We start from the raw sequence: 13,408 nt of genomic DNA, 5'->3' as shown, positions 1-13,408 counted from the left end.
AGAGAAAATATGTATTTACATATTATATTGCATAGACGTATTTTTAAAAAGACTGCACTGTATAGGGGTTTGGTACTACTTTTTTCAACTTTTATAATACTGAAAATGTTTTTAAGTACACTTTAAGGAGGTTCAATAAAAAGTGACCATCGTTTACAATGCCTTTCAACTTATGTGTGATCGAAAAACTTGATAATCTATTGCACTTTTCAAGTAGATCAGAATCGCGAATTTCCGCGAATTCGTAATGTTAAAGTATTTGTATTGATCTTACGTCATTTGATTGGCTAATGATATACATAGACAATTTTATAAAGAATACACGACTTTGTACACCATTGAGAACCAGTGTCTACTATAAGTAATTTTATTTTGTATTACTGGGGTTACTACTGTTTATTTATAAATTAAGAATAAATAATTCAATAATTGACAATAATAGTTTAAACACATAACAAAGTTTATTGAATAATCTGACCAATACATTGAACTTTCATCGAAAGGTGTGTCAATTTTCAACGTAAATCCACATTGAGTTAAAAAGATGGTGTTTTGGTCAGTACAAAGTTTATCATTATAATATCGGAGATTTTTAAGCAAAAATCTTTTCCTCCCTTCGCTTTTTAGTGACAACTGTTCCAGGTTTGTGCTGTGCATCTGGATGGTTAAGAAGCTCTGGGGGACAAGTTGAAATAGGACTGGACAAAACGATCTGCTTGAGGTCATAAAACAAGTGACTGTCATCCTTTGTACAGAAAGATATAGCGATACCATTTTTCCCAGCACGACCGGTTCTTCCGATACGATGCGTGTAATCTGAAAAAGGTCGAAGAAAATTGTATCAATTAGGTGCTATTTGATTTGATTTCAATTTACAGCTGTACTTGCTTGGGTAGGTAAAACCATCTTACCTTCAATAGACTTGGCCATGTCATAATTAATGACCATTGATACGTCTTTGATGTCGATACCTCGACCAGCGACGTCGGTGGCAACGAGAATGTCTTTGCTTCCACCCTTTAGTGACGCAAGAGCGTACTCTCTCTGTTCTTGTCCTTTACCACCATGAAGTGTACAAGCGTTGTACTAAAAATTTTAATATTTCGAATATTAAAAGTAAAAGAAACCAACGAATTTCACACGTAACACCGTAATAAAGAAATAATGAAAAAACATACCCCAAACTTTTCAAGCCCTTTGGCCAGTACGTCGGCACCTTTCTTTTGGTTAACGAAAATGATGATGGGTGGCTCCACGCCACGACTAAGAATCTCCATGAGTTTTCTCCTCTTATCAGCCTCACCCATGATGTGTATGATTTGTTCTGTACGCTCGGTAGGCCTACCAATACTACCGATGTAAACGACGGCCGGCCGTCTTAGATAAGTTCTGGCAAGCCTTTCCACTGCCGGCGGCATAGTTGCCGTAAACATGACAGTCGACCTGTACTTCTTTTTCGTATTGTAATTGGCCAAAAGCTTTTCCTCGTTTTCGGCATCTTCATTGTCTGGTTTGAGATTCGTCACTGGCATGAAGTCAAGGATTCTCTGGACGTCGGGCTCGAAACCCATGTCTATCATCCGATCGGCTTCGTCCAGAACAATATATGTGCATTGGTTCAAAACTAGATATCTATTTTCTAGGACATCTATCAATCGACCAGGTGTCGCAATTACAATCTGAAATAACAGAGAACCAATATTGTGAAGAATTCACACATGCATAAACTGTTTAATAATATTGAAAACAGCAAAATGACAACAATGATTAGTGATTCTTAGATGTAAGCGTTAATAAGTAAGCTAGTAAGTACCTCGCAACCCATTCTCAATTTTAATCCCTGTTCTTCTCTTGACATACCACCCACAACAACGACGGTCCTGATGCCTAGTGGTTGACCAAATTTATTCGTTTCTTCCTCGATTTGTTGAGCCAATTCACTAGAAATAATGAAATAATGTTAAAAAGAGTGCAAGTTGACCTTCAAATGGAAAATAATGTGAATAGAAGTGATGTATACCGTGTTGGGGCTAATATGATACTGTAAGGGCCCTGATCTGCTTCTTCTATGCGTTCTATTTTAGGGAGGCTTGTGATCCACAATAAAAGTGGTATTAAAAAGGCCAACGTTTTACCAGAACCAGTTTCCGCGACACCAATGATATCACGATTCTGTATGCCAATCGGAATAGCTTGTCGTTGAATCGGTGTAAGGTCTTTGTAGCCTATTTTATCAATGATATCTAAAATTTCCTTTGGAAAACCAGACTCTTTCCAAGATCGAATAGGATCAGGTATGCGACCCCCTTTGATGGTAATATTGTAGTCTTCTCGGAAAATTCGCCAATCTCGTTCAGTCATTTCATCTATTGCCTTTTCTGTCCAGTGTCGATCATCCCATTTCTGTTTTTCCTCTTTCCGTTTTACTTTTTTTAATCTTACCCTAAACACAAGAATCATAGTTCTAAGTTTTACTCTCATCAGTTGAAAGTTTCTTGACAAAAGATCCCACTAGAAATGAAAAACAATAAAAGGAAAAGGAAAAAAAACAACTTACTTTTCTTGTTCTTTTTCAGCCTCTGTTCTTCTCTTTTCCAACAGTTCACCGTAAAACTTGCTTTGATCACGTTTTTGAGCTTTGATATCGATACCCGCAACGTTGCCTCTTCCAAAGAACTGTACCTGATGCCTCTCCTTGTAAATATTATTATAATCCACAGAAGTGTCTTCCGAGGTATCCCAATCAAACACAAACTTACGATCATTCAATCTTCTGACACGACGCTTCTTTTTCACAAGTCCCAAATAACGCTCTTTAATGGCTTCAACTTCTTTTTCTTTGTCCTTGTCTTTGACATCCTCATCTCGAGCTCTCTGATTTTCTTTGCGCCTAGATAAACAGAAATAATAATCCATAATTCAGTCCACACATCAAAAACAAGAACAAACAAAACAGAGTGAATGTACATACCTTTCCCGGTCGTCCCATACTTTATGACCACTTGAGACCGAGTTGTCGGTTTGCGAGAACGACTTCCTCTGTTCCTCTTGTTGTTTCTTTATAGCCTGGACCGACTCCTCACGCTTTTTCAGGGCTGCAGCCACTCGTTCCTCTTTGGTAAGAAACTTGGGCTTGGCACGGGCCTCCTCTTCGGACTTTTTCTTTGCCAACAGCTCTTCAAGACTGAGGGGCTCTTTTTTGGGCTTATCCTGCTTTTGCTCCGACTCTTCGGCTTCCTTGGCATCCTCGTCCTTTTTGGCCTGGCTTTTGGCATCTTTTTTACCATCGTCAGTGTGACCACCAGGGCTCGTCTTGCGCCTCCTGTCGTCTTTGGACCTGACATCCTTTGCATCCTTACTGTCCCTGTTATCACGCTTGTCCCGGCTTCTGTCGGTGTCCTTGTCTTTGTCACGCGAGCGGAACTTGTCGGGCTCGCGTGACCTGGAACGCTTCCTGTCTTTTTTCCTGTCCTTCGAGCGGCTCCGAGATCTCCTTCGCTCTCTATACTCTCTGTCCCGGTCTCTTTCTCTAGACCTACTTCGTCTACCTGACTTCTTGTCGTGGTTCATTTTTATTCACTTTACCTACATACAGTTCAATAATAAATACAGATTAATCAAGTAAATAATCAAGATTCCGAGTCTAATGATTAACTTATTTTTCAACCTCGAATCTACATTCAAACACGAAAATTTTTAGTCGCAGTACGATTATGAACTGAGTGCCTATTAATGTGGAAGAATTTTTTATCCGTTGATTGTTAATTTAAGTTTCAATAACATATGAAAATCGAACTTTAAATAAATAAATACACTGACATGAAAAGTACCGTACTTTTATTTTGCCAATGCAACATAATAATAACCTCAAACTCCCAAAACACACAGCGAGACAGCGCGTAAACCATAGACATATGAGAAATGTATAGACTACGTCCGAAAACAATGTAACAGGCTAAACAGGCTCAACTCGACCGGCGCCATGTTCTGGAGTTTGTCATAGTTTGAAGTTTGAAGCCACAACACAACTGCAGTCGGTAGTGTAAACTGTGCTCTGCTAATCAGCAAGGTGGCTCCTCACTAAATCAAAACACTGGAGTATTAAATGATATTTTAAAGGATGATTCTTGAAGGTGCAAGGAGTCTTTTCCCAAAATTTTAGACCTCGTCACCACCAAAATTGTTGAAAAAAACTAACTGGAAAATAGACTCTGTAACATGGCCTCTTATGGAGGGTCGTCAAATTGGTGGCGCAGGTTGTATGATATCTCAGCAAAGATACTGTAGTTCTTAATAGAAAACTATGTAGCAGATAGAAGAAATCAGAATCTTTCCAACGACATTCAGGTACTTGGACATTACCATGGGTTTTATAGGATATTTTATGAAAATAGTAGATAACTGTGCAAGTCATGGAACAGATGAAAAGTGTGGGGCGTCTGCTACACCGAAGAGCGGTAGCCCGCGTAGTTTGAATTGGTCAGAAAGTTGTACGTTAAATGAATAGGAGTTGTAGGGAATCGTAATTATAATAAAAATAAATGAGACGCCAAACTAAAAAAATTATTTAATGCGGGGCTGACTTATGTACTTTTTTGACTAATAGATAAAATTAATAGAATATGTCACGATAAAGTTAGGACACGGTTGTATTTACTCGTCACTAATAAATAACTTGTAGATTTTTTCTAAAGTTTTTTTGTCTTTGGTCACCCGTGGCTTATTATTAGGTACTTATCGTTAGCTTAGTATTATTTACATACAAGGGTTATGTTGTCAGATTTGTATACCTACGTCTGCTCGGGTCACTGTATTGTACGATATAGATCAACGGTGTAGATGTGACTAAACTTTTTTTGAAGGGACTATAGGTACCTATCCATTTTTAGTCAAGAACCTCCACAGCCAATGAAAAGCTGTGTTGCAGTATGCTTACTCTTCTTGTGGGATTTATAGTGAGGAGCCACACGTTAGTCAGAGGTGTGTTTATATAAATGTACTCCTCCACAATCCACACGTGAATATAAGAGCATAACCCTTGATATGCTGCTGGTGTGATAGTTACTTTTATGCCATTTTAATTAGTGAAAAAACTATTTATTTACTTGGCAAATATGCGAGCTTGATAAACAATATTATTGCGCGGTGATAAGGATATATCCCGATATGAAGCTCAATTACAGAAACGTTGACAAAGATGGTGAAGGGTGAGTGTATGCCCGGAGTGTTTTTCATTTTCATTCTAATATTAAATTTGATTATTTAACGCTCTGTGCCAAATAATTCAAGGTGCATCGCCCTCACCCCAGATGAGTCGGAGGACATGTGGCACATTTACAACTTGATAAGCAAAGGAGATTGTGTAACATGTTCCACCTACAGGTACGCGGTATTTTTTGTCACTTAAATATAAGAGAAAGTTTGCAATGCCTTGGTAATGATTGAATTTGGGTCTCCAGAAAAGTACAAATGGAAAGTTCCACCGGCAGCTCAAGTAGCCAGAGAGTCCGAACAAATTTAACAATATGTGTAGAAAACATAGACTTTGATACTCAAGCTTGTGTTCTCAGGCTTAAAGGCAGAAATGTTGAAGAAAACAAATACGTGAAGGTAATTGGTTCGGAATTTTTTACAGTCATTTTTTTTTCTATTTTACAATGATTTAACATTATAAGTAAAGGTAATTAAAAATATTCTTATTATGTAGACTGGTGCATATCACACTTTGGATGTTGAACTAAATAGAAAAGTAACAATTAGAAAACCAGTATGGGACTCTATTGCTTTGGAACGCGTTGATTCGGCTTGTGATCCATCGCAAGTAAGGAACTTGTTTATCATTTATCATTTATTATTTGTATTTGTAAATTTTAGTAAAGAATTGCTCTAACATGCATATACTCCTAGAGTGCCGATGTTGCTGCTGTTGTAATGCAAGAAGGTATTGCATTTATATGCTTGATAACGTCCCATATGACAATAGTACGTGCTAAAATAGATCAAGTTATTCCAAGGAAAAGGAAAGGAAGTGTATCTCAACACGAAAAGGTTTTAATTTATAAACCATTTGTGAACTCAATATTATTCTTAATCTCAGTTAAGTAAGTTAAATATCGTTTTGCAGGGATTAAATCGTTTTTATGAAAGCATACTGCAAGGGATTTTGAGACACGTGAATTTTGACATTGTCAAATGTATTATTATTGCAAGTCCTGGATTTGTAAGAGATCAATTTATGAATTACATGATTCAACAAGCTGTCAAAACAGAAAACAAACTGATTCTTGAAAATAAAAGCAAATTCATTGTAGTTCATTCAAGTTCTGGTTTTAAACATTCATTAAAAGGTACTGGTGTATGGTTTTCCATGAAAAACAAATAATTACAACTTTTTTTTTTCCACTGCAGAAGTTTTATTGGATCCAGTTGTAGCTGCCCGTATATCTGATACAAAAGCTTTAGGTGAAGTTAAAGCCTTGGAAAACTTTTATATCACACTAAAAACAGATCCGTCAAAAGCTTTTTACGGAAAAAAGCACGTTCAAGTGGCATGTGAAGCACAAGCTATTGAAACCTTGCTCATTTCTGATAAACTATTTAGGTAAAGACTTTCATTTTATCTTTAGCTAAATATCATAGATGATTTATCAAACTTCTTTCAATGTTAACAGATGTCAAGATGTTGCTTTGAGGAAAGAGTATGTTACCCTTGTCGAAGCAGTGAAAGATTCAGGAGGTGATGTTAAAATATTTTCAAGCTTACACGTCTCTGGTGAACGTTAGTATTAATTTCTTCTTAGTTATATTACTACGTTAAAAAAGTACATTTTAAAAATTAATTCCACTGTTTTCAGAACTAGACCAACTTACAGGTGTTGCAGCTATATTGCGTTTCCCAATGCCAGAACTGGAAGAAGATAACGAAGGCGATACCAGTGAAGACTCAGATGAGGATGATTAGAACGTTTTATGAATTGATTTTTCATTAAAATGACTGTGCTGTGCATAGTTAATAACGAGGATCATTGTAAAAATGAAATAATCGGGAGCTGTAAATTTATTTTCGCTGATAAGGAAAAGAGTACGAGTATAAAAAAAATTTACTTTTTTATTTTATCAAAAATGTGTATTTAAAACATTTGTTTTTACTATCAACGGTTTTTTTTTTTTTTTTTTTTTTTTTTTTTTTTTATTCAAATTTATTTTAATTTAATGCCTGAAAATTATTGTAAAAGTTGTATAAAAAAGAAATTTAAAAAGAAGAAAAAAAAAGTCACTACACGAAAAGTCCTGTGATACAATTTAATAATGTGTAAATATAAAAATTTTGCTAAATAATAAAATAGTAAATCGATGAACTTTGACAAAATTACATCAATATCTGCTATAATCCATAGCCTAATACTTAGAGAGAATCGGAGATTGTATGGAAAAATTAACTAATCATAGATAGACCAATAAACAACATTATAATTACGATGTAACAGCAGTTCTTTGCCTATTATTATAATAATGTAGTACAAATTATATCTATAGATTATATATACCTCGAATTTTCGCCGCTCTACTTGCGCGCGCTCTCCCGCCACCCATGTATTTTGTGTGAAGCCGCAACTAATCTTATAGATAAAAATTATAAAATTGACATTTACTGTACTATTAGCGGCAAGTTTATAATTTATTTTTTACCCGAAAATCGACTTCTTATACATTTATACTTTTGGAGGTCAATTTTTGGGTATAAGATAAATTGTACACTTGCCGCAAATAGCACAAACAACGTTTAATTTTTATTTCATGTCTAGTAAATTAGTTGCGGCTGGTTTATAATTAATAAAGTGACTTTACTGTAAATAGCAATAATTATTTGAATCAGCGCCATCTAGCGGTCTTGATTTTTTGGCCATTGGTGGCTCCTAAAATTCTCAATCAGAGCAATTTGGATTAGAGCCATTTAGTCACTTATAAACCAGCCGCAACTCATAGTCATACTATAAAATGAAAAAATAACGATACGTGTGTTTTTGGCGGCAAGTTAACAATCTATTTTTTACCAAAAAATCGACCTCCTATGCGTTTATACTTTTGAAGATAAATTTTCAAGTAAAAGATAGATTGTTAACTTGCCGCCAAAAACACATGTATCGTTATTTTTTCATTTTATAGCATTACCATGAGTTGCGGCTGGTTTATAATTGACTAAATGGCTCTAATCCAAATTGCTATGATTGAGAATTTTAGGAGCCACCAATGGCCAAAAAACAAAGACCGCTAGATGGCGCTGATCCAAATAATTAATACTATTTACAGTAGAGCCATGTTATTACATATAAACTAGCCGCAACTAATCCTATATATATAAAATATAAAGTTTACATTGTTTATGCTGTTTGCGGCAAGTGTACAATTTGTCTTTTACCCGAAAATCGACCTCCAAAAGTACAGACATTCTGCTTACATGGTGTAACAACTACATGGTGATTACTATATATTACTACACATAACTTTACGTATCTTACACCATGCTATCTTTACCATAATGATGACAAAATCAGACTAATCAGAGGCTGCGTTGCTGCGTATTCGGTATTCCGCAAATGCTGCCAGAAGTTAAGTTACGTAGGGTGTAACGCCACATGGTCGGGCGGCGCTAGCGTCAACCTGCACTAAAAGTTCAAAGCATGTGAAATTGTGAATATACTACTGTTTACAAGCATTCTTCAGTTCAGCCAGAGTCAGCTGTTACGTCGATGACAGAGCAGTACTACAAGTAGTATTTTTTTTTTTTTTTTTTTTGGAGTCGTTTAATCGTTTATCTGTCAAAACGATCCACTATCGGATAGAGCAAAAATTATTAGTCAGCAAAATTCATCGCCGAGCAATGACATTCGCTTACACATTATTTATAAGCCTGTACCTATATCGTATGTATCAGTATTTATCATCAAAGTCTCAAGCATCAGCTAACGCTCATCTATAAGTATTTCAGAGAACAAAGACGTAAGTATCTTGTGCAACGACACGTACTTATTAAATGACAGCACGCGTGGATGATTTGTCTGCAAGTAGTGTGTAGGGTACAGTTGTTATTAGTGATACTCCTCTTTTTGAACAGCCACAGACGTTGACTAAATTAACAGTGTGAGCAAGATGATGGCATCTGAAATTGGATCGACAAACAACGCAGAGGCGATACAAATAACGGGTGAAAAGGCGCCTTTGATCAGGAACAGGGGCGTTTTTTACAGGCTAAGCTGCTGGCTGAGACTCAGAAATCCAAGTGGTGACAGAGATGGCTACGTCGAATTTAGCACCCTGGGCTCCGACAGTGGTCGAACTCTTGGCACATTTGCTGGTGTCTTCAGTCCTGTCACTCTGTCCATGTTCAGTGCCTTGGTTTTCATACGAATGGGTTAGTTAATTGCTGTGTCTTTTTATCATTATACATCCGTTTCTCTGCTCAATAGTTACTTGATAGGTACTGTTTACAGGATACATTGTCGGAAATGCTGGACTTTTGACCACCTTGATTCAGTTCATAATAGCTTATGGTATATTGGTATTTACGGTTTCGTCTATTTGCGCTATCTCAACAAATGGAGCAGTCGAAGGAGGCGGTGCTTACTGTATCCTTGAAATTATACTATTCACAGTATCATTGACTTGATCACGCCTTTGAATTCCTTAACAGTTTTGAATTAGTCATGATAAGTAGGACACTAGGTCCCGAGTTTGGAGGATCAATAGGCACTCTATTTTTCTTGGCAAACGTAGTGTCGAGTGCTCTTTACATTTTTGGGTGCTCGGAGGGTCTAATTGAGAGCTTTGGACCATCTGGGTACTTGGTTGGTGAAGCTGGACTCATACCAGGCAGTAGATGGTGGCAATTTTTTTACTGCACCCTACTTAATACGACAAACCTCATCGTTTGCCTAATCGGGGCAACTATGTTTGCAAAAACCAGCGTCACCATTTTAGCAGTTGTATTTATTTGTCTTGGCAGTGTTTTTATAAGCTTTTTCGTGCAAGGAGAATTACAGGTGATTCATAGGTTTTTCCCAGTATTTTTTTGTTTCATTGTAACTACCATTTCATGCTTATTAATCAAAGTGGTTATTTCCCAGGTACTCATTCCCCATACAAACACAATAGTTAATAAAACTCTACATCCTAATGGAACTTACACTGGTCTCTCTTATCCAACATTATTAGACAATTTGTATGCCAACTATAGTGCAGATTACTCCAGTCAAGGAATAATGAGTGATTTTGCTAGTGTCTTTGGTGTACTCTTCAGTGGTGTCACTGGAATAATGGCAGGAGCCAACATGAGTGGTAATTTTAATTTTAATGTTATCCACGAAACTTTACTTTTCCATAACATCCTTTTTTTTATTTACTATTTCAGGAGAATTAAAAAATCCGTCTTACAGCATTCCCAGGGGCACCCTTTCAGCTGTTCTGTTTACATTCATATGTTACCTTTTACTGTCAGTCCTGACGGCCGCAAGTACAAGTCGCTTTCTCCTTCAGAACAATTTCATCTACATGATGCCTATCAATATTTGGCCACCATTCGTTGCAGTTGGCATAATGACTGCGACGTTTAGTGCTAGTTTGAGCAATTTGATTGGATCGAGCCGAGTATTGGAAGCCTTGGCCAAGGACAATGTATTTGGTAAAGGAACATACTTGAATTTTCACACACACAAATGGTTGATGATTATTTCAAAAAGTTAATTAATACTTTTCGTTAAGGTTCTTTGTTGAATTTCATTGTTAAAACAACTTGGAGAGGCAATCCGATTGGGGCAGTATTCACATCTTGGGCATTGGTACAAATAATTTTTTTCATCGAGTCCCTAAACACCATTGCTCAGATAAACTCTGTTCTCTTCTTGTTGAGCTACTTGGCTACGAATTTGGCATGCTTAGGACTAGAACTGGCCAGTGCTCCGAATTTCAGACCAACTTATAATTATTTTACGTGGCACACGGCCACCGTGGGCCTGTTGGGCACACTGATAATGATGTTCATCATAAATAGCATTTACGCCTCAAGCAGTATTATATTATGTCTTGTATTAGTTATTGTACTTCACTTGTTCTCTCCTAGCAAAAATGCAGCTTGGGGAAGCATTTCGCAGGCCTTGATTTTCCATCAAGTGAGAAAGTACTTACTGATGCTCGACTCTCGCAAGGATCATGTCAAGTTCTGGCGGCCTCAGATACTTTTGATGGTCGCGTCGCCGCGCTCAGCCTGTCCGTTAATAGATTTTATCAATGACCTGAAGAAAGGTGGCCTTTACGTTATTGGTCACGTGAAAGTCGGCGAGTTCTCTGGTAAGGTCGATCCTACGATCAACGAATATCCTCATTGGCTTAGTTTAGTCGATCACATGAAAGTCAAGGCTTTCATCGAGTTGACAATCACCAAGACGATTCGAGAAGGCCTCCATCACCTAATACGATTATCTGGAATGGGAGCAATGAAGCCTAACACCATCGTTCTGGGTTTTTACGATGGTGAAATACCGAATGATTTTTTCCAAAATTCTCAATATGCGACCATAATGTTTGAAAATGTTACAACTTATTCCAATGGAAAAGTGTTTCCACTTAGACAGCCCAATGAAGGTAAAACCATTGATGAACTTCAATACGTTGGCATGTGTCAAGATGTTTTAAACATGAAGAAGAACTTGTGTCTCTGCAGAAATTTCCATTTACTTGACAAGACACAATTAACAAAGTTAGTTTTTCAATTAATTTATGATTCAAGCGTTTTGAAATACTCAATCATACGCATCTTTTTTTTGCCTTTCAGAAACAACAGAAATTTTAAATACATCGACGTTTGGCCTGTTAACTTTTTCCAACCATCAGATCAAGATCCATTTGACACATCATCCTTATTCATGCTACAATTGGCATGCATCATAAATATGGTGGGAAACTGGAAGAACCTGCATCTCCGAGTATTCCACTGCGAAGTAGCAAAGAGTTCCAGTTCGAGCTTAAACATTTCTGAATCACAGGGATCCATGAACGACTGTCCTAGAATCTCCAATGAACACAAGTTGAAGAAACTACTGAAAATGTTGCGGATATCAGCATCGATTACCAAAATACCTGACTGGAGCGAACAAATTGGAGAACTAAATGGTCGTGCGCTGTTGGAAAGCAGAGCAGAGAGTTCGTTTGAAGCCAGCGTGGAAGGTACAGAAAACGCACTGAGCAGCAACGTATCCCGTGCTTATATTTTAAAGTAAGGCTATTGAGTTGAAAAAGTACATAAAAACGTTATCTTATTATTTTTATTTTTACATGGAAATTTTTTTACTTATTTCAGTGTTAACAAACTCATCAGAGAATATTGCTCGCAAACAGCTGCCGTGTTTATATATTTACCAGCACCTCCGTCTTCCAATACGTGGGATAAAAATACTCTACACAGGCAATATCTACAATTTTTAACCGAGTTGACAGTCGATCTACCACCAACTATATTGGTCCACGGCGTCAGTGCTGTTACATCTACGACTCTTTAACGACACTACAAAAAACTTGGACAACGCTTTTGTTACTTTTATGATGAATCGTACAGTTAATAAGATTTTTATTATGTTGGTAGCTAAATGTGATAGGCTACTGAATAATTGATTTGTTTTTATACAAATTTTAAGGCTCATGAAATAATTTTTATTCATGCAGTTACAGTACTCGTATTTCATACAATTTTCTTTTTTTTGTGTGATTTTGTAATTTATAAGAGATTTATTAGTATTATAGCGATTAAAACTGATCCTGTTATTAATTTACAGTGAAAAATTTTTATTTTATACCGTTATTGGTTTGGAAGAATGCAAGACTGCTTAATTAATACACAAGTGTACAATTTCGGCTATTCACAGTTTAAAATAACTTTTCAAATCTGTGCTTAGTTTGATGAATTTTGAGGAGTTTATGGTCAAAAAAGTTCTATATTCATAATAAAAATCACACAGCATAACGTGACATATTTGTGGAAATGGTATTTTATAAAATATGTATGAAATTTATTAGAAACGGTATTTTAAATCAAGTAACACTAAAGGATCACAAAAGTAAAGCATAATTTAAATGTAATAACTTCTAAGAGAGAAAAAAAAACGTATTTTTTATAAACAATTAAGCTAAGATGTACCTAATCTAAAAAAAAATAGTCAGAGTTTCTATAGGGATACTGAAAAAATTCAACCTTACCACAACCACTGCTCGCTATAGCAATGACAAAATTATACATGACTTACCTATTTATTCGTGTTTAACGTAATGTTGTTAATAATAAGTTAATAATGATAAGATCAGTAATTTTTAACATGTAAAAAATTTTAATAAAGTTTTGTACAACAATTATTTATTACCT

General features: G+C 36.2%; 3 protein-coding genes across 6 annotated transcripts; 2 read left to right on the top strand and 1 right to left on the bottom strand.

Moving 5' to 3' along the window:
• Positions 1-442: 442 nt before the first annotated feature.
• LOC106637694 (putative ATP-dependent RNA helicase DDX23) lies at positions 443-3,939 on the bottom strand. Of its 4 annotated transcripts, none has more exons than XM_014350575.2 (8): positions 3,668-3,939; positions 2,972-3,585; positions 2,558-2,890; positions 2,021-2,443; positions 1,814-1,940; positions 1,179-1,679; positions 912-1,086; positions 443-816 (listed from the first exon to the last, which is right to left on the bottom strand). In XM_014350575.2, the coding sequence occupies exons 2-8, from the start codon at positions 3,568-3,570 to the stop codon at positions 593-595; spliced, it is 2,382 nt and encodes a 793-aa protein (XP_014206061.2). In that variant the 5' UTR covers positions 3,571-3,585; positions 3,668-3,939; the 3' UTR covers positions 443-592. The 4 variants fall into 4 exon arrangements, with proteins under 4 accessions (XP_014206061.2, XP_089449288.1, XP_014206063.2 ...); XM_089593162.1 differs by having other exon boundaries at positions 3,820-3,939; XM_014350577.2 differs by having other exon boundaries at positions 3,836-3,939.
• A 1,033-nt stretch (positions 3,940-4,972) lies between these two features.
• pelo (pelota mRNA surveillance and ribosome rescue factor) lies at positions 4,973-7,171 on the top strand. The gene is made up of 9 exons (XM_014350591.3): positions 4,973-5,207; positions 5,290-5,382; positions 5,460-5,610; positions 5,708-5,821; positions 5,908-6,048; positions 6,125-6,347; positions 6,409-6,601; positions 6,672-6,778; positions 6,855-7,171. The coding sequence occupies exons 1-9, from the start codon at positions 5,167-5,169 to the stop codon at positions 6,959-6,961; spliced, it is 1,170 nt and encodes a 389-aa protein (XP_014206077.2). The 5' UTR covers positions 4,973-5,166; the 3' UTR covers positions 6,962-7,171.
• A 1,645-nt stretch (positions 7,172-8,816) lies between these two features.
• Positions 8,817-13,392, top strand: LOC106637695 (solute carrier family 12 member 9). The gene is made up of 9 exons (XM_014350578.3): positions 8,817-9,000; positions 9,116-9,412; positions 9,492-9,626; positions 9,703-10,040; positions 10,125-10,335; positions 10,409-10,678; positions 10,759-11,752; positions 11,828-12,268; positions 12,353-13,392. Exons 2-9 carry the CDS (start codon positions 9,151-9,153, stop codon positions 12,549-12,551), a joined length of 2,850 nt encoding a protein of 949 aa, XP_014206064.2. The 5' UTR covers positions 8,817-9,000; positions 9,116-9,150; the 3' UTR covers positions 12,552-13,392.
• Positions 13,393-13,408: the final 16 nt, after the last annotated feature.

Source organism: Copidosoma floridanum, unplaced genomic scaffold (genome assembly GCF_036245765.1).
Source record: "Copidosoma floridanum isolate Cflo_tuat_1 unplaced genomic scaffold, Cflo_Japanese_pri ptg000019l, whole genome shotgun sequence".
Taxonomy (NCBI): Eukaryota; Metazoa; Arthropoda; class Insecta; order Hymenoptera; family Encyrtidae; genus Copidosoma; species Copidosoma floridanum.
Note: the sequence above shows the minus strand (reverse complement) of the source record. Positions and strands in the feature narration are given on the sequence as shown.

Excerpts from the sequence above, each read along its gene's own strand:
- LOC106637695 (XM_014350578.3), top strand. The coding sequence starts at position 9,151 with ATGATGGCATCTGAAATTGGATCGACAAACAACGCAGAGGCGATACAA. Across the intron at positions 9,627-9,702 it reads CGAAGGAGGCGGTGCTTACT|TCATGATAAGTAGGACACTA; the intron begins GTATCCTTGAAA and ends GTTTTGAATTAG. Across the intron at positions 10,041-10,124 it reads TCGTGCAAGGAGAATTACAG|GTACTCATTCCCCATACAAA; the intron begins GTGATTCATAGG and ends GTTATTTCCCAG.
- LOC106637694 (XM_014350575.2), bottom strand. The coding sequence starts at position 3,570 with ATGAACCACGACAAGAAGTCAGGTAGACGAAGTAGGTCTAGAGAAAGA. Across the intron at positions 1,941-2,020 it reads ATCATATTAGCCCCAACACG|TGAATTGGCTCAACAAATCG; the intron begins GTATACATCACT and ends CATTATTTCTAG. Across the intron at positions 817-911 it reads CATGGCCAAGTCTATTGAAG|ATTACACGCATCGTATCGGA; the intron begins GTAAGATGGTTT and ends GACCTTTTTCAG.
- pelo (XM_014350591.3), top strand. The coding sequence starts at position 5,167 with ATGAAGCTCAATTACAGAAACGTTGACAAAGATGGTGAAGG. Across the intron at positions 5,208-5,289 it reads GTTGACAAAGATGGTGAAGG|GTGCATCGCCCTCACCCCAG; the intron begins GTGAGTGTATGC and ends AAATAATTCAAG. Across the intron at positions 5,383-5,459 it reads GTAACATGTTCCACCTACAG|AAAAGTACAAATGGAAAGTT; the intron begins GTACGCGGTATT and ends TTGGGTCTCCAG.